This window comes from Kwoniella dejecticola, chromosome 2 (genome assembly GCF_000512565.2).
Source record: "Kwoniella dejecticola CBS 10117 chromosome 2, complete sequence".
Taxonomy (NCBI): domain Eukaryota; kingdom Fungi; phylum Basidiomycota; class Tremellomycetes; order Tremellales; family Cryptococcaceae; genus Kwoniella; species Kwoniella dejecticola.
This window is the reverse complement of record NC_089302.1, coordinates 2,288,882-2,313,768: the sequence shown is the minus strand read 5'-3', so window position 1 is coordinate 2,313,768 and position 24,887 is coordinate 2,288,882. Positions and strand designations below refer to the sequence as shown.

The window sequence follows — 24,887 nt, the reverse complement described above, 5'->3', positions numbered from 1 at the left end:
GTAGTCAAGATCTCCTGTGACATGTGAAACAATCACCGTCAAGCTCCTTGGCAGCCGCAAGCGCGAGACGGTAACGACAGGTAACTGCGAAAGAACATGCTCAACTCATGAGTGTAGTAAATCACAATTCTTACATGTACAATACCAAATCTCATATCGGCTTTATATACAGAACACCTTTTCAGGATGCATGCACAAGTTACAATCTACAATTTACAGTTTACCGTTACCAACTTATAGTTCATCTAAATCACCTTCCAAACCCGAATCTTCATCGCGTCCATTCATACGTCCCGCTGCCCTCCTTCCGACAGTATACAAAACCTTAACCAACTGTTCCTTGGCAATTTCAAATTTCCTAAATTCACTCTCTAGATCCGAGTGTCTGAGTCTGAGCTCTTCATCCTGTTCACCATCGGTGGCGACGCTATCATCATCATCATCATCATCGTTACTGTTTTCGGCTTCAAGATATAGATGATCTTCGAATCCTATAAACTTGGTCTGGGTCAAGGTCAATCTCAAATGCGCAGAAGCCTTTTGTATCCTCCTTGAAGCTTCTAACCTCTGAATCCTGCTTAGGGCTGTATCGTTGACTTCGTTGGACGAAATGAGGAGTTTGATATATTCTATGCAGGTAATAGCCAGCTTATCGATCGCTAAAGCGTTCTTAGGTAATTTGGCTTCTACACTTGATTTATCTAATCCGTGAGCCACCAAGACATCCTTTGAACCAGGGTATAACAGGTCGAGCATGGCTGAGATCGATGATAACCCTTTACCAGCGCCTTGGATCTCTTCAGCTGCAAGAGCAGTAGCTAAGGCTACTTGAGCTGATGGTGTAGGTTTGACGAATATTCCCCAAAGACCAACCAAGACTAGTCCTAAAGCGTGCGCGGCAGAACCTTTGGGTAATCCCTCGATAACGGTTCGCACTTCTTTGTCGAAGGCGGAAGAACGAAGTGAAGAGCCGATATCGCATGACTCGAGATTCGTCAACAGATTCTTGATCGAGGCTTGGGTGCTGTGACCGGTCACTGACTTGGTGGAAGCATCCACCAGTTTAACGAATAATCGAGAATACAGGTCATAGATGTGGACCAGGGTAACTTGTTCCGCGAGCGCTGTGATAGGTGATGCGGTGCTTTCCAGTGATTCGGCACATCGGAGGACTTCATGTAAGGGCAACTTCAGCACGGTGGCCAAAGGTAAAGGTGTTGAAGCAGTCATCTTGGTTTGAGCATCTTGCCAGACCTGTTGAGCCGTTCGCATGTAGGGGATATCGGGTCGCAACATCGCGAGCAATGAGAGGGAGTAGGCGTCCGTGGCAGTGTTGTGCAGATGCAAGATGACGTGCCACCGCTCAACAGCGGAAGGCTTGATGACTAAGTAACGTTGTTATCAGCCATACTGATTGAATGTCTGTAAAATCGTGTGACATACCTCCACCAATGATGCCAGCAGCATGTGAAACCCAGTAAGCCTGATCCTGATCTGCCTTCTTGACCTTTGTTCCAGTCGCAATGACCGCCTGGACACAATCCGAGGCGAGATTTGAGAAATTTCCAGCTTTCTTCTTCTCGTTCTGTCTAGTCAAGCGGCCAATGATCGGACCGATCGAGAAAGCCAAAATTACCGCGACAAGCAATCTCCAAGTCCAATCTACAAGAGTATGAGGTGCAGGAACGATAGGATCGGGCAAACCTTTGGCAAGCAGTCGGGAAGTATGTTCGGCGGTGATAAGCGGTAAGGCTGATAAGATCTGACCGGTGGAAGCTTGTCCAATTGCCCCGGAAGGTAGTATTTGACCATTTGTAGCAGCCTGTGTAGACGTCTTCTGAAGGACATTGGAAGCTGAAGGGAGGAAGGAGAAGGATACAGCGAAAGCCGCAAACATTCGAAGTCCACCGTTCGCAGCACTTTGTGCTAGTGTAGTATTCTGCTCCTTCTTCTTAGGTCCAGGTTTACCTCGGGGTTTCCCGGGAACGGCGGCAGTTTTGGTTCGCTTTCTTTTGGGTTGTTCTTCTTCCTCTTCATCTCCTTCATCGTCGTCGTCTTCGTTAGACTCTTCCTCCATTTTCAGAGCAGCAGCAGCATCCGCAGCAGCTTGTATTGCGGCTTCCCTGCCATTGAAATCGGTTTGCCACCTCATCAGATCGTCCTGGCCGGCGACAGCTAGTCGGAACGCTTCTAATTCGTTGACTTTTCGCTGCAACATGGCGGAACGTTTCTGTAGTAGCTCGATATACATCCTGGCCCCGATTAAAATGGTGGCTTTAGCACTTGCATTAGGTCGAGTCACTTCTCCTAAGCCATCAACAGTCCCGTCTGCAGCTCGGAAATCAGTTGTGAGCTTCTGTTCTTCCGTCGAAGTATCGTAAAGTACCCTCAAGGCTGGGATTGCATCCCGCAAATCGGCTTGTGCAGCCTGAACTTTCTGTCGATAACGCCGTTCGGTCTTGTTGTGCTTGCCGACGACTGGCGGCTCGGTGGCTGTTTTGGCGGGGTTGAGGCCTTTGTTGTTTTGGCGGGCCTGAGGTCTTGGGACTGCATGAGTTTGTTTGACGTTGGCGTTGTGGTGAGGGGCAGCTGCTGAAGGTTGTACGGTGACTGAGCGCATCAAATACGATGATCAGCTGGTGATCTCAGTGTCATGACCATGATATCGCGAGATAGGACTCACCATTTCCATCCACACTGAACCCATCACTATGACCGTTGCCGTGTACACTCAAGTTATTCAGTGTCCAAGTGTTTTGCTGATTGGAGGACTGATCAAGTGGCTCTTGCTTCACCCATTGAGGTTGAGACTGGTTTTGGTTTTGGTTTTGGCTTTGGCTTTGTGTCAGGTTGCCGATAGCTTTAGCCTGTTGAGCGAAATCGAATTCCATCGGGAAGGGATTTTGACCATTCTGAGCAGTGGGCTTCTTCTCATCGTGATCCAAGTTCAGCATGTCAAATGTATCATCGTTCACCAGATTATTTCCGTTGAAAAGGTTCTGCAAGAAATCTAAACTTCCATTACCACCGAGATTATCCAAGTTGAGGGGGTTCGATTGCTGATTGGGAAAGAAAAGTTGTTGTTGTTGTTGCTGCAAGGGAACTGGTTTACCATTCATGCCGTCGAAATTGAATAAAGTGCTACCGGGATTGTTGTAGTTGGCGGTGGTGTTATCCTTTGGATAAAGTAGATCTTGGTCCTCCGACTGGAAGAGGACATCTAACTCAGTAGAATCGAAGCTGTTGTTACCCAGGCCGTTGAAGAGGAATTCATCGGTAGCTGAGAGGGAGAAGTTGGAGTGGGAAGAAGGGGAAGATGTCGATCTGGGGGATTGACCATTCGAGGATAAGTTTGAGAGATTCATAGATTGCATCGAAGGAGATAATGAAGGTAATCTGGATGAATGGTACATTGATTGGTTATCGCTTGATGCTGTCATCGAAGGAGATTGTTGATTATACGATGAACCCGAGCCTGAGCCTGAACTCGATGGTCCGCCCATTTGAGGGATGTTGAGTAGCGATGAAGGGTCGAGAAGATTTGAAGGGAATAGTGCCGAGGTAGGAGAGACGTTCTCGTCAAAGAAGAAAGCATCGGCTTCTGCATTTGAAGGCTGCGTACTTTGTTGGGTGTACATTGAAGTTGGCATGGCGAGTAATGGCCACTAAGTGGTATGTCGAATTGATCAATTCAAGATTGAAGCGGAATGGCTGTTGCGTGAGTCACCCGGAATGTTGTCTGATTTATGTATCTCTCTTCCACTCTCTCAAATTATCCCTATGTAGACTCGTATCTCGTCCAGTGGCTGTGTATGATGATTGGATGGAGACTATCGTGTCATGCATGAGATCAAGGATAATCTTGGTCCCCTGTTGCCATTGCATCGTCTCATGAATCGCAAGATTATGATTATTCAAAGTGGTACGATGTTTATTCGAAACACGTGGTCATTTTCCCTTTTACAGTAAATTAATTCGCCACCCAACCTTTGTTTTGACATCCAACATTGTGTATCGACTATCGTCTTCGTCCTACATCGGCGGCCGTACGCATACCTTTCCTATGACTATCTCTGTCCCTCTTCGTCTCTTCTGCTAATTGACGCGCTTTCGCACGGGGATCAATCACCTTTTGCATTCCACTTATCAGCATGCACGCACACTTCATGGACCAAGCGGACTCACAGAGTATTCATCTTCGGCTCTTCTGGTCAGTTCCTTCTCATCGACGAAGAATTTCAAGCTGTGCTTCATCCATCCTACATCATCATCCACTTCCAAGTCGTCTTCTCCAGCCTCTTCATCTCCATTAGATGGCCGCATAGACTTAGGTGCACGCTGGTCGTTTTCATCCTCGTCTTCAGCCGGTCCAGCTTTCGCAACTTTGTTGCTAAACTTGCTCATCTCTTTTAACAGATCATCTTCCTCTTCCCTCCTTCCTCGCTTATTGCCATGCCTCGCTGCTCGACCTCTGTTTTTAGAATACTTCGCAAGTTCTTCTTCGAATACTGACGGTCCTTTCCGGCGTCTGCCCCTCTCTGAGTCTGAGTCGGAATCGGATGCTTCGCCCGTACGCTTTTTCAGTTTACGCAAGTCTTCTTCCATGCGCTTGATTTCAGCTTGTCGAGAGGCACTGTTATGACACCGAGTAGATAAGCTGTCTGCTACAGAAATCTTCGATGAGCTCAGCTCACCTGCTTCCGGCCTTCTCTCGCTCATGTTGTTCTCGAATAGCTTTCAAGTCCACAGCAGCCTAAGAGGTGAAACCCCATTAGCTAGCACCGAAAGACTGAATGACAAGAAGCTTACTTTCTTCTCCTTTTCTTTGTCTGTCTGCTTTTGACTACTACTCCCTAGTCCCTTCAGTGATTCCGGCACGTCGACATAAGTCTGTGCCGGTTTATTCGATGAGCCCGCCGGATCCAGAACTATCCTTTCGGGTGAGCTTGACATATATCAACATTGATTACACGTACGATCTTGTCTGGTCATTCCCTTCTTCTTCACTTTGATTTCCGTCTCAGGTATCTCTTCCGAGTTCCCGAAAGACAACAGACCAGTGTTTCTATTGATCCGTGTAAGGTCAGTGGATCGGTAGAACTTGACGCCTGTGGTGGATTGACGCACTTTTTCGCTTTCGCTCGCTTTTCCCTAAACTCCATCTCCTTCTTAGCCTCCAGCCTAGCTTGATGCTGAGCCTTCCGTTCCGAAGCCGTTATACGGGGTACAATATCATCGAATGGGTTCTCTATTATTCTGATTCCTCTGATCTTAGGAGGTCTACGAGTCCCAGTCCAGTGGAATTAGCGATAATGATTGATCGCTGTCATTGGTGAAACTCACACAACAGGCCTCTCTTCCGCATCAATATCCAATTGACCAATATTCAGCACATCTGGTCACCAAACGCCGTCAGCTACGATACGTGTTGATGCGGTCTTGCTCACTCACTATATATTGTACTTCCAACTATCTTCCCAAACAACGTGTGTTTATTCGTTAATTCTTCGGCTTTGTCCAGGGTGAAGAAGAATTGAGAGGTATTGGTATGCCTTTTACTGTTATTTGCCATACCTAACAGACCTCGTCTGATACTCACACGGATCAGCTGGATGCTCATCAAGGCATGGTGCATGAAGAACCCGTGGAGCTGCTGGACATACCGATTAAACCTCAGCCTAGGGTGTATTTCGTCCTCGAATGGTTCGCCATAAAAGCTTTCTCCTCCCATGCCCGTACCGGTCGGATCCCCTGCTTGAATGATGAAGCCAGGTACGACTCGATGGAAGATGACTCCATCGTAATACCCTGCAGTCAGATCACAATCAGCAGCCAAACATGTAATCTGAAGCGAGCGGTGCATACCTTCCATAGACAAGGCAAGAAAGTTGCGAACGGCTTTAGGACATTCTTTACCCCATAACTCGACCTATAATGTCGTATATTATCAGCTTGGATTGATCGGTTATGCAATCGGTAGCTTACCTCTATCTCTCCCGAAGTGGTGTCTAGAATGACTTTTCCATTGGTAGCGGGCTGACCATGGCATGATGATCAGCTTGTATTCGGGTGGACTTCAAAGGTGGAGGTTAAGTACGGCTCACTTCTGTGACGTATCTGGCGGTCAGAGCATCAGCAAACGGTAAACAAAGCGAGCGATGTGACGACTCCCTCTTCAAGATGAGACTCACAGATTGCTCATGTCTCGTGGCTCCTTGCGCAAACGGTCTATATATCTTGACGGTAAGACTGGAACAAAGTAGGTAGGATAATTGATCAACATTTACTTGAGACTGTTGCTAGGCTGAACCTGAATGGATCAAGTGCAGTCACTGATAAGTGATAAGTGATGATGCTGGAATATCCTCACTGCCACTTGCGGTAATATCGGAAATATCCCGTTGTATGGTGGTATGCATGTGCATCTGCCAGGAACTACTCGTACAACAACGCGTAGCAGCAGCAGCTTGCTTGCATGCCAACTGAACTGAATACAGAATACTTCTATACGTCTACTAGTATACTGCACACTTCTATCCAGTAACACAGCTCAACAGTATCGGGCCTAGGTCTTACGGAACCTGTACACACGGCGCCAGGGCAAGCAACAGTCATATCGAAGTCATCATCCTAAACAGCCAGTCCAGTACACCTTCTCACGGCGCTCTGAACATCTGCGAACGATCATCCCGCAGCGCAGCGATCTCATCATCTCGAATCGAAATATCTCACGAAAGGGTCAGGTAACATGGCATCCGAAGGCTTGACACGTCGAAGAGGGGGAGCAGGAGCTTCCCCGGCCATAGGTTCAGCCTCGCCAGCGCTCTCAGATGCTCCTTCTTTCCCATCCTCCTCCGCTGGACCAAGGCGACCCGGCGGGTCTGCCAATGCGCCGACGAGCTCGGCCGGAGGCTCAGGCGGCGCAGGTGCCATAGAAGGCCGAGGGAAGATAGCGTACGATCCTAGGGATTTCGAGAATGGCGGAGAAACCGAGACGATGCCTAGATTGACTATAATGGAGGAGGTCCTCTTATTAGGGTTGAAAGATAAAGCTGTAAGTCCAACTGTCCAAGCGGTATCATGCTTCCTGGAATTTAAAAGCTTATATATTCTGCCAACGTGACTAGGGCTATCTGTCATTCTGGAATGATAATATCTCGTATGCGTTACGAGGTTGTATATTGATCGAATTGGCTCTGAGACGAAGAATCGCTATGGTCCGGGATCCGTCGCGTAGAAGATTAGCTCTGGCAGATAGGTTGATCGAAGTCATTGACGATCGACAGACCGGAGAGACCATATTAGATGAAGCGTTGAAGATGATGAAGTCAAGTGAGAAGTACGGTACAGGAGCTTGGGTGGATCTCATGAGTGGTGAGTAAGCTTTTCCTCAACCTATAACATTGCCCCGACCGTTCTGGAAGAGAGTATTGCTGAGACTTGGATTTGTGACGTGGCGTAGGGGAGACATGGAATGTGATGAAGATTGGATATCAACTCAAACAAGTCCGAGAACGTCTAGCGAAGGGATTAGTCGATAAAGGAATATTGCGAACCGAGAAGCGAAATTTCCTGCTGTTCGATATGGCCACGCACCCAATTGCGGACATGAATGCCAAAGACGATGTGATGAGAAGGACTTTGACTCTCCTGACAGCTCGGACGGCTGCTATACCACCTCAAGCATTACAGAAGGAGTCCGTCAAATACCGACATATGAGAGCGGTAGTCTTGGTCTGTGCCGGTGAGTCATGCCTTTCGCGGTCATCACTTCCAGAATGAGGGAATGCTGATCAGGGTGTGTTCGATCCCTAGCATACGCTTCGAGTGTACTTGAGAATGCTTTACAGCGACTCTCGTACGATTCGCGAGAAGCAGCATTCGCCAGGTGTGATGACATCTTAGCGGAATTCTCCACTTGGCCGTTCGGAATAACGACATCCAGCACTGCTGGACCGATATCGGTTGGTGGAGGAACGAGGAAAAGTCAAGGTACAAGTGGGGGTGTTGGTCGTGAGAGCGTCCAAGAGTTGGTGAGAGAAGTGAGAAAGGAGATGGCTGAGAGTACGACCGGACAAGCTGGGGCCGGTGGAGGTCAGGAAGAACAAGAGGAATTGTGTTTCGAAGTGGTAGCTACGGTCTTGGAGATCTTCGGCAGGATGGACAGCCTGGTGAGTCACCATCTCCTTCAGAACAAGTACCCATAACCCCCTTTGTGGCTGCACACATACACATACATCGCTCCTTTTTCTCCGCATTTGTGGCATCTCTGACTCCAAAGTGATTGTTGTAGCTCTAAGCAATAATCGACAAGACACCGAAAATGTATATACCCTCGACATGCTCCTTAGAACGACTTTATACGATACCACGTATTCGATATCCTACGAAGGTGAACGCATTAGCCATTACTCGATACCTCGTCTCGGCTTTCTAGGCTAATAGGAGGTCGGATTTCTCAAGAATCTCTCGTCCAGGCCATTCACTCGCCGAAGAAGAACGTTTTATAGTGGCTTTGGAGACAGATAGATTGTGAAATATCATTTGCCAGGCCGTCGTCCATAGGTAATAATACTCTGATCTGTGTATCCATCATGCAGATATCACTTGGCACTGCATTCTTCTTTTCGCATCGCTTGCTACTCATCTCTCAATGAGCCGGAAGAGGAGATTGACTGATTTACCCACGCATTGCGAATTGAAAGGTGATCGTGTGACTTGCTGAAAAAATGATCTTGAAGCTCTGTACGGCTATGCCGGAATCTTACTTCGAAATACAACTCTCATTCTTGCCGTTCTTCCGTCATCGTCTTCGTCATCGACGCAACAGAAGACAGATACTTGTCCACTGCATCAGCGACTTCGTTGTCGAATTGACCTTGCCCTGTTTGGCTGCTTAGAAGCTATATGAGGGATACTGTATTTGACAGCCTGGCCTGGTTTCGTCTCGTACTCGTACTCGTATAGCGCGAGTGATAGGTGACTTATCCGAATAGCATAGGAAGACTAGCTTACTGTTCTTCGGTTCATTCTATCTATCCCGATTTCTTTTTCATTCTCATTTTCTCACGATGAGCGATGAGCGATGCCGACTCTCTCTTGACGTACGTCGGCGGGCGCTTTTCAACCGGATCGGATCTGTGTGAGTCCGGCAAAGAAACCCAAAAAAAGAACAGGAGAAAGCCATTGACGTGTTTTGCTCGTTCCCCTTGGGAAGTGTCTTTGCGATGCTGGGTGTGCGTACTGCGTACTTGTGTTGTACGTTTCATGTGTTCAGGCTTGGCTTGGCACGAACTTGACTTGACGTCGAGCTAGTCTGTATCTGTGAACGGTAAAATGACGTCGAGGTTCGGATTCGCGGTTCGCGGTTCGATTTTACGATTAGATGATTGGGTGAGGCGAGGTGAGATTTCTCGCAGATTTGATGACGCCATTTAATTTTGGCTGCCAGCAACGCATTGGACATGGGAATGAAGAGCGAATGAACCACTGCATACACATGAATCTGCGAATTCGTCAAACCCGAAAAGCATGGGTGTCGATCATTTCGCATACACCGTGGAAATGACCTTTTAATCTGTTTCAGATGAGATCATCAGCCCTCCATCCGACCCTGATGCCGACCGCGACAGCAATATCAGTTTCTTGCTTTGGTGCTTCGGGTCCGGTCCAGGTCATTCGCCGTGGCTTACACCGATGACAGCTTGTGTACACGCATGGCTTGGAAACAGATTTGTACAGATTTCTGAGCGCGATCTGCTGAAGCTGTTGGACAGAAGCAGGATTTTGCATACTACGTTGTTGATTTGTGGTAAACTACGAAAAATTACAAGCTGAGCTAAGCTGAAAATTCACTTCAAGCCAGTAAAGTCCGCATGATATTTGATGTTGATGATAGGATACAATACAAAAGGTCAACGCAAGAAAACAGAAGTGTCCCATGTGATGAACCAGAAAGTCCGATTGCAAGTGAAAATAAATGTTCGTCTGAGACTCAGAAACTAGCGTACGGCAAAAATATACCTGAAAAATCCGTTGATATGCTACATGATGATTGGGGATGAATGAGTCAAAATTAATGGTTGCTTGGTTGATTGATTGTTCGATTGGCCAATTGAGCCGCCAACATGCAAATGATCTGATAATTTATGAAAGGTTTTCCCTGTCATGGCTGAGATAGCGTTTTTTTTTTTTACTTTTCGATGAGCTCCTCCCTTAGAATTGCATAGGAGGTGAGAAATATTCGTCCGAAGAGAGAGTCGGAGTCGGTATCTGATAGTATTCAGCTTGGGCTTCCGGTACGCCAATACCCAAACCGATAAGCTGTTCTTTCTCATGTGGCAAGGACATCTCAGGGGCCAAGGTCGGCGAAGTCGATGTGCTCTGACCCAACGGTGATGGAGAGTAGTAGGGGAATTGTGATGACATCTGTTGCATCTGCGGTAGGGGATATGATGGGACCGCTGTAGGCATGACGAAGGGGACTTGGAAGAGCGGGGGTGTGGGGAACGGAGTCTGATAGCCTGTTGTGGTGGCTGGGGTGATGGGCGATGATCCGTGCTGAGCTTTGGGCACCGCTGGCGACAACTGAATAGCGGGTCTGAGGTAAGTCTGCGTAGGCAAAGACGGTGTAGACCAGGATGTAGGTAAGCCGGGTGGCACCATGTGTGAAGGAGGGTATTCTTGCTCGGCCGATGAAGAACGCGCAGTAATAACAGGAGCAGGATTGGTCGTCATCCCATCGTACCCCCAATGGCCATTGAGATACGCTTGATGCATTGGTGTCTCTTCAAGCACTGACGGGAAATTGGAGACCGGGGTAGATTCCATGTGCGTGTGAAGCGGTGCAGAGACTTGCCCACTCGTCCATCCATTGTACATCCATTGAGGTGATTCGAACATTGGCGGCGATGCCAGCGCAGGTGCAGAAGGTGGAGTGACCCAAGAAGCGACGCCGCCGTTGGGCATCGACACAGTACGTCGGTGACCCAAGTGGGAAGGTCGCACAGGACCGGGTCCCGAGACGTAAGGTACATTGAAGATGGGTTGATCGGCGAAATAAGGCGAAGAAGTTGTCATTGGGGATACGTGATGTACAGCTTTGGTAGCTTTCGCTATGGCCTTCTTCTCCCTCGTAGCTCTATTCACTTCTTCCGGCACAGGAGCGTACTCGCAATCTCTTTTAGCCCTGGTACAATTCCTGCATGGTGCTCCGCCGCAACATCTGATCTTGCTGTAGCACGGAATGACGACAGAAGTCAGCCCAAAGAGATCTTTTGTTGTGTGCTGTGTGAAGGAATCAGTTGATAGAAATACTCACCGGTGTCGACAGTATTGACATGCCATGGAGATCCTCTGACGACGACCGGGCGAATGGGACCCTTCAGCTAGGTGCATTGGGTATGCTGAGCCGAACCCGTCGAATGCCGGCGGCATGTCGTGCATGTGAGGCTGGTGAAGAAGCACAGAGGGCGTGGACATGGTAGCGTTCATGGTGATTGATGATCAATGGTGGAAGTGATCTCAATTGGCGAGGATTGTTGGATCAAGGAGGAGAGAGAGAAACGTAATAGAACGAAGATATGATAAAGTAGATTGGGCTGATTGATGGCTTAGGACCAAACCTCTGCTGATGACGAGTGATTGAAGGGATGTCGTAGCAATCAGAATTTTTGGCAAGTTTATCATCTGAATGAAGGAAAGTGGGCGTTTTCTTATTTGGCGAGGGGGGTCTTGATAACGCAAGAACCGGCTCTATATATCTCCTTGAGAATCGGTATCTCTTTTCCTCCTCTCTTCGTCTATTGATGTTGTATGACAGCCAATTATGACTGATTTCTCTTGGACCCTTTCTCGGTTCGTAACCCAAGGTGACACAGACGTCGTTATTGTTAATTTCGATTTGATGTAATCGTAGATCGGACCAAGCGGATCCTAGTCGGTCGACTGCTTCAGGCTATGGTGTTGTACAACAGGGGTATTGACGCTGCAGTCGTCTAAAAAGTTCAAGAAATCTACTACACTACTACGTCTGTAAGGAGGGCAAAGGGGAAAAAGTATCACGGACGATCAGACCTCTTCTTGTCTCACTCTGATTTCCCTAATTTTTGGCGCAAGGAACGGTATTATCCTACTCCTTAGGAAAGAAAGCGAGGTGACCAACTGGGAGAAAAGGGTCCGTTTGGGAAAGATGCTGCTAGTGGTGATCCGATCCAGATAAAGAAGGAAAGATGAAATGTCTCGGTTGAATCCCAAATGTTTCACTTTACCAAAGAAGAATTGGGACCAATTCGACCGATTCCAGGGATGATAACGAGAAGGACACTAAATTCTCCTTTGACATGGAAAGCAAGGTACCGCGGATGCGCTCACCTAGTCAGTCGCAGTGGTTGTCACCCCTATAACCGTTTCAGACTGGTTCGTTATTGTGCTCAGAATGAGGTTGAGAAGACGATTCGACGATGAGGGAAAGCGGTATAGTAGTGCTAACATGGCATGAGAGTCCCTTTGGCGGTCTAGTTGAGCGGAAGAAGCCAATCCTATGCCTCCCAATCCTTTCCGCCATTGGCCGAGTGAGGATTACTAGGTTGCATATGGCTTTTCATGGGGAGGACTTACGTACTCTGAGAAAAAGGATGAAAAAGATCACACCAGATCGATAATTTCTAGTCGTCAACCTTTTCACCCGGATATAACGGCATCATTACAATATGTCTCTTCTTTGACCTTTGTTACCTGAATGTCGGTCAGAGTCCGAATGCCTGCTCTAGCATATTCAGGGCAGAAATGCCTCGTTCCTTTTAATCGCTACTTTTCGAGAAGGCGTTCTGCCTTCTTTTCTCTATCACGGGCAAGTCCGACCGAGCTTCATCGCCTGTAGAAGCAGTTGACCGGTTTCAAGCTGAGACTCTACGCCAACAGAGCTGATGCAGCTGTCCAAGAGGCGTATGACGTTGTCAACGTTAGGACAGGCTAATGCAACTCATATACTCCGCTGGAATCAATCGTTGTTGTTCGGCTCTTATTGTCTGTGCGACGTCAATTTGCCTCACATACGGACGGGAAGGAGCAGAGTTTCGAGCTTCTCATGACTTTAGACCGGTACGTGTGCTCAAAGCATCCGACTCCCGAGCCGAGTGATCTGATGACTGCAATTTGTGGGAGGTCAAATGCAATTCGATCCGATTGCACTTCAAACGCCAATCATCTCATTCAGGAGCGAGTATGCTTCCTTGAGCTCGGTCGAAAATCTCCGGCCAGCCGATAGATCCTGGGAAGCGAACCGAGACATTCTGACGAGAACACAGTCATTTCCCCTTAGAAGATGTCGTGTCCTCCCACAGCCCATTTGGCACGAACCGGTATTACGGAAAGTTCAGTGCCTAGTTTAGCATCATCACGAAAAAAGGGGGTTGTTGAAGTACGTACTCTGGGGCACAAGGTGGCAGAGAGTACCTGCTTGAAGAGGGGTGGGCAAATACGTTGAAGCGTTCCTGAGCCAGGTGACTCCGAAAGATTGGGTCAGTTACAAGGAGTGCTAGTTGCATGGGTACTCACAGCTTGCAGCACCCGGATTATACGGACATGCATGAGGAGCGGAGTGGCATGGTGATTGTGGCTTGCAGCACGTTCACACAGGTGCCAGCGAGCATAGCTATCAAGCCGATCTACAGAACATTCGGCCTGCGATGGCGCGAAGATCTGCTCATGGAAGCGATCTTCAGGCAATCCCACTGAGGTCTTGCCGAAGATGCAAATGCATGACATACATTGCGCTAGTGTAAATTACTCAGAGGGGCGTTTTTTGACTAGGTAGTTCTTTTTTTTTGAGATCTGTAGATTCGGCCAATTAAACCATACCCTACCAAATTTCGTGTGATTTCTGCATACCGGCATTTGGTCATATTCGCGTAATCGAGCCGTGGTACATTGCGATGAGGCTGCCCACTTTATCAGCATGGCGGAAACCACACGGAGACATCGTCACCATAAATTGCTATATGATCGGAGCGTTCAATTTTGCGGATTGACGACTCACAGAAATCGCATTTGTCGCATAATCGTCATGCTGATGTCATCAGATGATTTATCCATAATTTCCTCTCTTTCCGATCTACACCTCAAAGATTTTCATCAGATCGTCAGGAATCAAGAAGCAAGACCTGATCCAATTTTTCTTCCGTTCAGGTTTTCACCAGGAGATCGCTAACATCTACCGCTCGACCTTAGCGATTCGCTTCATGTCATGAAGTACTCTTGGTGCCTGTCACCCGATCCGACACAGATCGAACTTCATCTTTTAGCGTTTTAGCGTTTTTAGCGTTTATGCTCTTTTTAGATCTCTCCCGAATCCGCAACAATCTATGAGCAGATTGAGAACAGTCACCGAGGAACGTCTACCAGTCTATAATCAAACGTCCCTTGTTTCACCATGGCTCGATTGTGCCTTCAGTCACCCATCGCCATCCTTTCGGGTGACTGCGAAGTCCGATCTGGACGCCACCCGATGACTAAGGGTCTGACGAATGTGAAACCAGCCCAATCAGCCTAGACCTGATGGAAAGTGCACACTAGACCACGGAGTGACAACCTGTAGGAAGATTGGCATCGGTCAAGTTAGCTTGCAGACAACGTCTGCCATCCCAGAGGCGCTGAGTGTCAAGGACTCCATGAAGTGGACATCAACATAGTCAACCTCCAAGTTCTCGGAGGATACCTTGAGGTGAATGTTTCAAGCCATAAAATCAGAAATCCGAATGGCAAATGACGCAGGCGGCCTTCTGAACTCGGTCACCCTCCGCGCTTCTTATCGTAGATTGCTACTATCTGATCTTTTCGGCATTGCCTCGCGATCGTGTCCAAGCGATATGAAATCGATTCATCGACGATCGAGCAGCTATGTTGCACGGTCATTCGTGTTGTCCTTCAAACCTCTTTCCGGCGATTGCAACAGATACACGTCGTGCTCTTCGAGATCACATCAGAAGAGCGAAGCCGCGACGTCTTCAGCTCGTGGTGCAAATAATCCACCTCGCAGTTCCAAATACAGGTAGGGACATACGTCGCAAGCGACCCATGCGTACACCTGTCATCGAAGTCGGCTGTGCTATAAGACATGATCAATTTTGCTTCCAGAATTCGCCTACCTCGCTTGAGCGACTTGTCGACTGCTTGTCTGTGTCAACTGGTCATATCGTTTCTGAAGAATCATGTCACACCGGCTGAAAGCCGATTCATTCATGTAATTGTCATATTTCGTCAGATAGTAATGATATGTGCATGTGAGATATTGAATTTCGCGCATATTCTCTCGTGTCATAGTGATCATTAGCTTTCCAGGGTCGCCTCATCCTGGTCTCATAGGCTTCAACCACCTGTCAGCCTTTTCGAACTGTTCTATGACATCTTTGCCGACAACCTTTTGGGCTAGTGATGGTGTAGGTCCCTGCTCCTTGTCGAGAGAGCGTATGGCAGCCATGATCTACACGCGCAATCACGAGCATTAGCCGAAAGCCGACTTCACAAGCAAATCCACTCACAGAATCCCAGAATCGGAAACCTCGCTCCACCTCTTGCACGGGTAATTTGACACTTGAGAATGATTGTTCGACAAAGGATAAAGCGTCTTTCTTGGCTTGTATGGCTTTTTCCGATTGGGCATCCGCTTCGGTGATTGTGTCTTCATAGTGGTAGGTTGTCGCGTCAAGATAGGTCTTCGTCAGGATGCCGAATCCTGTGTTGACTTCACTCTGGAATGGCAAACCTAACAATGTATGATTAGCTCATATTCGACAGAGGAGTTCAGAAGTGTCTACCTACTGAGCATGAAATCTTGATAATCCTCTCTATTCCTCCTGGCGCTCCCCGACAGCAACATATGAACAGAAGCCGCTTCACAGAGGTGTCTGAGGGATTTTGACAACGCTCTGACAAACGAATTGAAAACCAGTAATTCCCGCGAGAGGGGTCCAGCCCATTGTTGGGGCTATGCAACATGTCAGGACAAGCCATCGAGATTCCGCAGGGAAGAACTTACCCTGAACATCAACGGAAGTATAGAGATACATCTCATGACCAACAAAATGCTCTTCTGCTCCTCATCAGTACCGAAGCTTGGTCCTCCTGACAGCGTCTCTGCTTGATCTCCACCCCATTTCGATCCGTGAACCACACCGGCTCGGAGAAGCTCGAGAAGCAAGTACAGTGGCTCTTGGAATCGGTCATTGACTCTTGATACCGCATTAGCGGCATACAAAGCTTTGCCTATCAAAGTTTGTGTGTGATTGGCGTTAATAAAGCTGCAAGATGGCGTGGGATCCGATGTCAGCGCAGTTTCAACGATGGACGCAGGCCGCAACAACTCACCCTCTCAACTCCATAAGCCGCCACAACACGTTTGCGACAAGCTCATCCTTCTTGTCTAATGGCTTGCCCGCTTTGTTCACCCGAGTATATGCGGCTAACTCCTCTGTAATCAAAGCACCGATACAGAGTTTCAGATCAATCGTCGACGAGTTCTGCCTTCTCAGCTCCGCCTCGATGTTTACCATTGGAACGTTCCAACCATTAAGCTTTTCTACCAGCGACTGAGTAGTTGCATCATTGAAGGGGACATTGGCATCGGGGCCACCGGCGTATGGGGGGTCAAAGAAGTAGTGCGCGCTAATGCGGCGCTTGGCCCATTCAGGATGTAAGACATGATTGAGTAAAGCGACAGTCGTACAACGAGGTGAGGTCGGCCCTTCAGTTATAACGTCTTTGATGAATCTGTGGTAATCGGTCGTATCCGCTAGAGGTTGTTGTTCATGGATTATCCCACTTGTTACCCATCCAACCACTTGAGCGCTTATCAATCCTTTACAAATGTAAAAGTAAAGTTCATCAGGTATTCGAGGAGAGAAAATCTCGTCCAATTCGCCAGGAATCTCGGATGTTGAGAAACCTTGACCTTGCGGAGCAACTACGGTAGGAAGAGGAACGCAAGAGCCTTCAGTGGTGAGAACTAGGGAGAATTTGACGGCGAGACGAGCTTTCCAGAAGGAATCAATGTAATTTTGAGTCTTATATTGAGGGTCTCGCCAACTTTGACATACGAGTATACCGGACTTGTGATGACGCATGAGATCGATGATCGTTTTGACTGCAAAATCATTGGCTATGGGAGGGAATGTGCGAGAGAGTGAGGATCCTGCTAGGATACCCATGTCCAGGAATTGCTCGCTGGTGAGGTTGAGGTCGACAAGCAGTCTATTTTTTTCGACGAACTGGAAAGTATTGGCCCAGTCTGTGGAGGTGATGACACGGTCGATAGGCCACAGTAAAGCTTCGGTAGACGAATAGACAGCGTGTATGTAGCCTTTGGGATGTTGAAGAAGGTATGCAAGCTTCGTCGCATTAGCTTTATCCGCATGTGTTGACACTCACCTGCGCAAACTCCAAGTATGGCGCGATAACAAATTCCACGAATCTGTGTCTAAATAGCCTGATGATCAACCTCAATAAATCCTTAGAATCAGTCCACGACCCGTTCCTAATAGCGGTGAGCTGCATGATAGACCTTTCCACCTGACCATTCTCGTAGTAGGACCAAGCCTCATTCTTGACCTGCGTCTCACGTTCCGCTTGTGGATCGGGCCCTTTCTGCGGAGGTCGGGATGCTAATGGGAGACCGGAAAAGACGAAGACGGGTTTGATGTTGAGACGTTCCAGAGCTCGAAGGTCCGTTTCAATCTTGGCGATTATACCAAGTGGTAAACCTCCAGTAGCTGCTACAAGCGGTTCGCGGGAGTCGGCGTCGGATAACAGATGGGAAAGGTAATAGTTTGCATCTATCCCGAGCCGTGTATTGGCAATGGCTGACAACGGGCAGTTCTGGACCAGCTTCCGCTCCCGGATGTATACTGTATGTCAGTGAAGCTCCGCTGGATAGTGACTTACCATCAAAGCCTCTGATACCCATCGTGGAATACGAGTCTGTTTATAGCGAAATGTCCGAGGAGAAAGGATGTCAACAGGAACTCGAACGAAGTTGAGCTGACTGACCGCCCAAGCCGCAGCTACGAGGCTGGCGCGGGAATATTCCACCAGGAGCTGCAGCAGAATATGAGAAGCTGAGCAAGTCTTTTTGGCTGCTAGTCGGCTGTAATGTTGGGCTGATTACAGCATGAATGTTGAGGCATGTGAATGGGCATGTATGTATGGTCATGAGTGAGTATAATGGGCGGCTGTATCTCGTTGCTGTGCCCTGACGCATTGCGCTCATCTCGCGTGGCTAAGCCAAGCCCGTCACGTGATCATTAATCTGTCATATTCATGTGTACAAATCAACCTTTGGTAATTGTCTATAATATACAATTCTGTGAGAATAACTCTTCAAGGTCATTGTCGACCTTGTACAGTGGCTTGCGCTGCTTGAGGTGTCAATTGACCAGTGAGAGGAGTGTTGAACAATCGATCCTTGAGCAGTTGAGCCACCATACCGTTCTGAGCTTCAGTAGCGATGCGCGAGCTAAACCGGTAAAACGTTAGCAAAATCTCCGGTTTCCAAAGACTATTGAACGGAGACAAACCTGTCCTTGGTAGCTTTTGCGAGCGCAGAATCCTGCTCTTCGACACCCGCATACTCTTTAACATTGCTCTTGCCTTTGCTACCGCTTTGAGAGGGCGGAGGCGCTTTTAGCTTAAGGTTGCTGGACGCGCTACCGAGACTCGACGAAGCACCGTGCAGTTTGGCGTTGAGATCTTTGATTTGAGACGTGGAATATTCGCGATTCTGCAAGGAAAGATAGCATGGCACGGTCAGACGACACACGGTTGAAGGTTCCAAAGACACTCACCGAGGTTAGCAGACTAGAGCTCAAAGTTGCTACCCAATATTTATTCCACAACAGGTCAAGCAATTGCTCGTCCAGCTTTGTCTTATATATCTCGACTTTCAGAGGGTAATACGCATCTGCATGTACACCAAAGTCCTCTATCTTCTCCATAGGAATCGACTGATATTGCGATGTGCTGGATGATGGCGGTTTGTACCCCTGACAGAGCAAATATCAGAATTTGTAGAGACCCTTTGCTGGACATGAGCCTACCTCCGGATAAGTCCTGAATGCCCCTATCTCCACTTTCCCAGCTGAGACTGTTCTGTTTGGATCGATCTGTTAAATCATCAGCTGGGCTCTCCAGAATGGTTGATATTAGATAACTCACCACTACTGCCAAATACGGGTCGTTGAACTTCTGCTGATTCTGCTGGGTATTGACATCGATACCGGAAAGCCAACAGCCATATCCAGGATGTCTGCGATCTCGTCAATCGACGACCATTCCATGAGAAGGGGAATGAAAGCGTACGAGTGGTACCATCCCCTCAACAACTCCCCTTTGCCGGCTTCCCTCGATGATTCTTGGAAGCTGACCATATATTCCATTGCCTGCGCTGGTCTCAGCTAAGTCTGATGCGCAATCACCCTGTGGAGACTCACCTCGTTTCCGGCATTAACTCTGGTCTCGGTACCTTGCACTGGTAAAGCAGCGGCATCCATGATCCAGAACACCCCATCCTTCACTCTCCCATACATTACTCCCATGATCTCGTACTGACCACCTGATCGAGCGTGTGTAACCTATGAACAAAACATCAGGTCGAATGTCGGAGATGGGAAAGAAAGAAACGGACCATCTTGATCAACGCTACTGCTGATATCTTGACAGTATGGAAATAGTGGGGACTGTCATTCTGATCGGTCAGACATGTCTCCGTAGGCACTTGTAGAAGGAGCTTGGAGCTAACTCTTTTGCCCAAGGCGCATCATCTTCTAAAGCCTTCTCATCCTCCCTCGAATACTTGAAAATAGCACTAGTCGGATCGACGGACTACAGGTGAGTTCATTTGCACAATCAGCCACATCGTCCCGTCACCGAGGTACGAATCTGCCTCACCTGCACGTCATTGTTGAGCTCGAACGTCTTCTTGGCTATCGACGCCATGCTGGACTGTTTGTATTTCTGTCCGATGCAACGGCAGATCAAACAAGTTGAGTTGATGAGCGCATAGATGATGAGCGCATAGGTAATAACCTCGTCACTTCCTCATTCACCTCCACTTCGCGCACCGGGGTACACGGGTGCGTGCGCTTTTACGTAAGTGACTCCTCACAACTCGCTGGGTGAAGCGTTGCATCAATGAATACTTCTTCAAACGTCTACTCTGGACACCTGAACAACACCAACCGAACTATTGACTATCGAAAAAGGTTTCCACACCCATCATGTCCCTCTCAAGCTACCCAGACGCCGGTATAAGCGAACCATGGTCGACCCCTGCTTCAGCAGACGTGCCCGAACCTACAGTCGAATCAGCTCTGGAGAAAGAACAAGTTATCAAGGATATTCTGCAATTAAGGGATGGGCTTCGTGGATTATTGGTCAGGATCACAGAAGTCGAAGGGCATAACGAGAAGCTGGCAAAGGACAATGAGATGCTGAGTGTCTATATCGATAATCTGTGAGTTCTTGATCCGAGGATTGCATATTCGCCGACGTCGCAATATCATCGGTTTAGAACACTCACATCCCTCTATAGTACAAGAAACTCAGTCGTCGCTGCTGGAAACAAACGTTAACTTTCCCCCTCTATCAAGCTCAAAATCCGGATATTATGTGTATACTGCTGCCAAAAATCCTGGGCAGCGAGTCCTGCGATCACATTCGGCGGGAGTACCCCGGAAATCCATCTTCGCTCCACTCAGCACCACGTAGTACAATAAACAGCCGTCAGGATAGTACAACGTATCTGGCTAGAAAGGTATAATCGCACGAAGCGTTGGAGGTGGAACAATATCCTCATACAGTATACTTGTACCCGCCGCATCAGTGATTTCATGACATGAATCCGGTTTGGTTCCTTCCCGATTACATCTGCTCACGATCCGAAGTCCCGTTAGAACCCTATGACATGATCACCGTATCTAACAGTGGGAATAGTATACTGTCAATGAACTGATGTGGTACTAATCCACAAGATACGAGTCATACTCCCCGCTCAACTGACTGCGTCCCCCTGGCCTTCGAAGAGTAAACGTCGATCAACCATTATCGTGTGAACGCTGACTTGATTGGGATAAATGGAATCGTCGATCAAGCCTGTTGACCTACTCTTGTCACAGGACAGTGATCATTCTATGGCCCGGTCAGGTCTATCCAAGTCTCGTCGAGTTTGAATTAATCATTCGTCATCATGCACATACGCCTGTAACACTTGTCTTGAAAGCCCGCCGCCGAATTGTGTATCAATGGTAATCCGATAATACGGAACCAACATCGTCTTTGCAGATCTTCGCCTTTACTGATTTGACCTTCAATTGAGCTGATATGCAAGATGGTAATAATGGACCTCAACACTGACGAACTCCACTACGCACACGAACCACCAATAAGTCACCCTTGCTGAGCATTCAGCCGTGGACTTTGGGTATCCTGGGGTGACGGATGGACGTTGGTCGGAAGATTACAACGCGTCAGGCCAGTCTTCTAACCCTGTTTTTTTTTGAGCCTAGCTCACATGTGGAAGGCTCAAGTGTATGAGCCGAGGCTCAGCATGCTACATGCAAGCCTTAGAGATGTGCTGGCTGCCTGGCAGCATGCGCTATGAATCGGAGCTCCTTTTCGCAAATGTTGTACGTGCTCTCAAGCAGCTCATATACGTGAGTCCCTGAGAATACGACCCTCGCGTGCATACATTTCGATCATGCTAAGTTAACAGAGGACGGATATGAGCAGGAAAGGATGAGCAGGAAGACAATTAAAATGCCTGGTACCCGTAAGTCACTCGCGAACAGTTAATAAGATATCAAATTAGCGAGTCTATCGCAATGATCCCAAAAAATCGTTAGAAAACTGACACATCTTCCTCATAAGTCTCGAGGGTGACCACCACTGAATTGTCAGATTGAAGCCCTCTACAATATAGAGCCCGACTCAAACGGCCAACCTGGGTGCCACAGCGCGAACGTCAACTCATTGAGAGACTGCTATATCTGTGGCGGGCCTCACGAGTGCGTTGTCCGCCACTTGGACATGAGCTTCCCGTTTAAGTCCGGCACTGTCTGCGAACAGCGCTGTTCTGACTACTGGCGGACACGGTGCCAGATACCATATGACCGAGCTGATCAGTCATTGTGGAAAAGACGGATCACTCAGCATGACCGAGGTGGGAAGGCAAAGGATCGCTCAACCTTGTCCCGGTTCTGGCATTGCTTCACTTCCTTGCCTAATTGTCCATATGCCGGTACACACCTCTCTTCATCAGCTTAACCGGTAGCTCCTATTGAAGGGCGACGTTCGGGTAGTAGATACATCGCACTCAAGCTTCACCAGCGTGATGGGCTTCTGAGGTCGCGCATTTCCAGGGATTACTTGCAGTTGTGCTTACTCCCTCAATAGCTGATCCACACTAGGTCGTCTTGGAGTTGCAAGGGCTTGCCTTGCTCCAGCGCATTCCAAGAGTTCACATATAGCACCAACCTTCGAGGCTGTAGAACCTATATAGCAAAATGCCACATCTGCGAACCGATTTGCCCACGTGTTGTATTTACTGCCGGATTTGGTATGGGTGACGAGGGTGCCGCTCACACATATCGCCGAAAGCCCGGTGAAATTTGGTCTTACCTTTTTAGGCAATCATCTGTTTTTTGTATTTCTCTTTTTTCACACGCTTACGCATGTCGTGTGGGAATTTCCCTGAATCCCCTTTGTTCTTGTTTATTGCAGTGCTTGTATGCTTGTATCGCCCCGTTGCAATTGAAATTCAAGTCAAAGGAGGAAAAGCCAAAGGAAAGTACCCGATCAAAGTCAAATCACACCACCCCATCAATTCTCACCATACATATAATCCCCCCCCTTTCCCATCTCATCTCTTTTCTATTTCTTCTTCTTTTCCTTTCCCATCGACAATCAACACACCTCGACTCACGCTCAACTAAAATTTCGACTCACTTCAAGCTCGACAACCTATCTACCCCTCGACACTCAATCCCGTCCCCATCATGGTGAACATCCCATCAATGTTCCGTTTGCCATTTGCCACTCGTTAGCACTGAGTGATTTATTGAGATATCTGACACCCATCTCTGACCAAGATGCGGCCAAGATAGTCTTAAGTGGAAAAACCTCTAGTGAGCTTTCATGACCATCGGTCTTTTGTGGTTTACCAGAGTGTTGACACCGTGCTTTTCTCTTTGGGAAACCAGGTGAGAGTCTTAGACTCGTCCATCATCACTGAGTTGTTCTGGCTTTTTGTGTCGCTGTCAATCATGTCTGCTCTTCCTCTCATCCTCTCAGGATCTCGGTTGAGTCACAACATCAGATTGCGCGACTATACCTTCAAGATATATGAGCGAACGCTCTCGCGTCCTCGCGTCAAATGAGTTTAGGTTCAATACCACTCACTGGTTGTCTGCGCTACCGGCAATCGTTATAATTCGTCATTACTCATCGAGTTCCGGTCAATTATTTCAGGCTACGCTACGCCTCACACATCTGGAGCCTCGACTCTTTTGTCCGGTCGCCAGCCGTCAGTCAGCCGCGCATCATCAACGTCCACAAGTGGTTGGTCAAGCAAGTATTGGTAAACACAAGCAGGGGGCCCAGGTATTGGTAACGTCCATGCCTGGTGACCTTTGTCTTGTTGTTCCTTTCTTTTTATTTGGTCTATCAAAATTTGGTTGTTTACATTGGGTTACAATAAGAACCTGAATTGCCTTCCCCCGCCTTTAGTCTGTATCGTCTTACTCCTAGATTCCTCACAGCGCCTTCATTATTCGGGATTATCGTCTCATTCGAATTCGACCCCGGACTTTGTTGTTGTCGTGGACTACGAGTGGCGAATAACGCAGCGAGGTCATTCAAGTGGCGTTGGGATTCAGTGTTTCACAGCACAGGAATTGAGGCTACTACTAGGTCCTCGCTCTCCTCGTCTCCGATTGGTTTCGTCGCTCGGTATCGTTAACGTCGATGTCAACGTGGGCTCCTCATCTCGCTTCAGTCAGTGATTGGGTTGTTCGGTTTTCATCTTAACGATCATTACTTGAATCTTAAGGGTAGATCCACAACATCATACATAGTCGAAGCGCAGCATAGCAAGTCTGACAGGCGATTGTCACTTACGCGAAAAACGGAATGAAGAAAGACTCACCATTCACCTCATCTGTAACGTATCTCTACTTCCTCTCGCTAGGAATGAGCCTTTATGGATCGAGCAATAATGCATTGGGCACTTGCAAAAGTTGATTGTGAAATGGGAAGAGAAGATGATGGTTCTACGAAAAGGGTTCGTACTGCATGCTCGCTATCACACGCCTTGTCAATTCTGCATTGGACAGGCGTTGACCTACTATGCTTCTTCCTATTTAAATTATCTACCCTTCCTTGCCCACTTCCCTGTACTTCGCATCTCATCATACCGCAAATCGCTATTCTGTGCTTTGTCTTATCTCACGTTACAACTTACAACAGTTGTTTGACCTCTTCGAGGACAATTTGCTGTTGAGTAGAAAAGCCCACCTCTCTGCTTCTTCCCTTGACGGGGAGGAGGCAGAGGGGTGGGCTTTTTTGCGTTTGGACCTTCTGATGCGCTATTGTATTGCGCATGCGCTGTGTATGCATCAATAATATGTCATCGATGCTGAGACGGGACTCTTGAGTGACCCGATCAAAGCACAGGCAAGCTGTCAACCAACTCTGGTAAGCGGCGGTGGCGAATGAGCTAATTACCATCAAAAACACGCAAACGGAATAATCAATCAAACAAATCCATCAACCAACCAAACAACTCAGCCTACTTGTTCCGAGCACACACTATTGGGAAGTTGATGGACCGACGTCATCCCACA

The 24,887-nt window shown here is 48.0% G+C and overlaps 7 protein-coding genes across 7 annotated transcripts; 2 read left to right on the top strand and 5 right to left on the bottom strand.

The window, feature by feature from the left end:
- Positions 1–234: 234 nt before the first annotated feature.
- On the bottom strand, positions 235–3,650 carry I303_102286 (uncharacterized protein; the record flags this gene model as incomplete). Its single annotated transcript, XM_018404933.1, has 3 exons — positions 235–1,385; positions 1,444–2,610; positions 2,684–3,650. The coding sequence occupies 3 exons, from the start codon at positions 3,648–3,650 to the stop codon at positions 235–237; spliced, it is 3,285 nt and encodes a 1,094-aa protein (XP_018265214.1).
- A 368-nt stretch (positions 3,651–4,018) lies between these two features.
- Positions 4,019–6,283, bottom strand: I303_102285 (uncharacterized protein; the record flags this gene model as incomplete). The annotated part of the gene is made up of 13 exons (XM_018404934.2): positions 4,019–4,129; positions 4,186–4,633; positions 4,695–4,753; positions 4,810–4,928; positions 4,977–5,065; positions 5,128–5,280; positions 5,344–5,395; positions 5,452–5,588; positions 5,664–5,808; positions 5,866–5,929; positions 5,986–6,036; positions 6,105–6,117; positions 6,192–6,283. 13 exons carry the CDS (start codon positions 6,281–6,283, stop codon positions 4,019–4,021), a joined length of 1,533 nt encoding a protein of 510 aa, XP_018265215.2.
- A 465-nt stretch (positions 6,284–6,748) lies between these two features.
- I303_102284 (uncharacterized protein) lies at positions 6,749–8,207 on the top strand (the record flags this gene model as incomplete). Its single annotated transcript, XM_018404935.1, has 4 exons — positions 6,749–7,054; positions 7,128–7,374; positions 7,463–7,744; positions 7,816–8,207. 4 exons carry the CDS (start codon positions 6,749–6,751, stop codon positions 8,205–8,207), a joined length of 1,227 nt encoding a protein of 408 aa, XP_018265216.1.
- A 2,008-nt stretch (positions 8,208–10,215) lies between these two features.
- I303_102283 (uncharacterized protein) lies at positions 10,216–11,493 on the bottom strand (the record flags this gene model as incomplete). The annotated part of the gene is made up of 2 exons (XM_018404936.1): positions 10,216–11,233; positions 11,321–11,493. 2 exons carry the CDS (start codon positions 11,491–11,493, stop codon positions 10,216–10,218), a joined length of 1,191 nt encoding a protein of 396 aa, XP_018265217.1.
- Positions 11,494–15,346: 3,853 nt separating this feature from the next.
- Positions 15,347–17,959, bottom strand: I303_102282 (uncharacterized protein; the record flags this gene model as incomplete). Its single annotated transcript, XM_065968516.1, has 7 exons — positions 15,347–15,481; positions 15,540–15,763; positions 15,820–15,985; positions 16,037–16,298; positions 16,366–17,264; positions 17,425–17,828; positions 17,938–17,959. 7 exons carry the CDS (start codon positions 17,957–17,959, stop codon positions 15,347–15,349), a joined length of 2,112 nt encoding a protein of 703 aa, XP_065824588.1.
- A 419-nt stretch (positions 17,960–18,378) lies between these two features.
- Positions 18,379–19,986, bottom strand: I303_102281 (COP9 signalosome complex subunit 5; the record flags this gene model as incomplete). Its single annotated transcript, XM_018404938.1, has 10 exons — positions 18,379–18,508; positions 18,570–18,772; positions 18,837–19,034; positions 19,089–19,154; positions 19,207–19,297; positions 19,351–19,430; positions 19,482–19,622; positions 19,676–19,727; positions 19,790–19,872; positions 19,939–19,986. The coding sequence occupies 10 exons, from the start codon at positions 19,984–19,986 to the stop codon at positions 18,379–18,381; spliced, it is 1,092 nt and encodes a 363-aa protein (XP_018265219.1).
- A 281-nt stretch (positions 19,987–20,267) lies between these two features.
- Positions 20,268–20,621, top strand: I303_102280 (uncharacterized protein; the record flags this gene model as incomplete). Its single annotated transcript, XM_018404939.1, has 2 exons — positions 20,268–20,503; positions 20,582–20,621. The coding sequence occupies 2 exons, from the start codon at positions 20,268–20,270 to the stop codon at positions 20,619–20,621; spliced, it is 276 nt and encodes a 91-aa protein (XP_018265220.1).
- Positions 20,622–24,887: the final 4,266 nt, after the last annotated feature.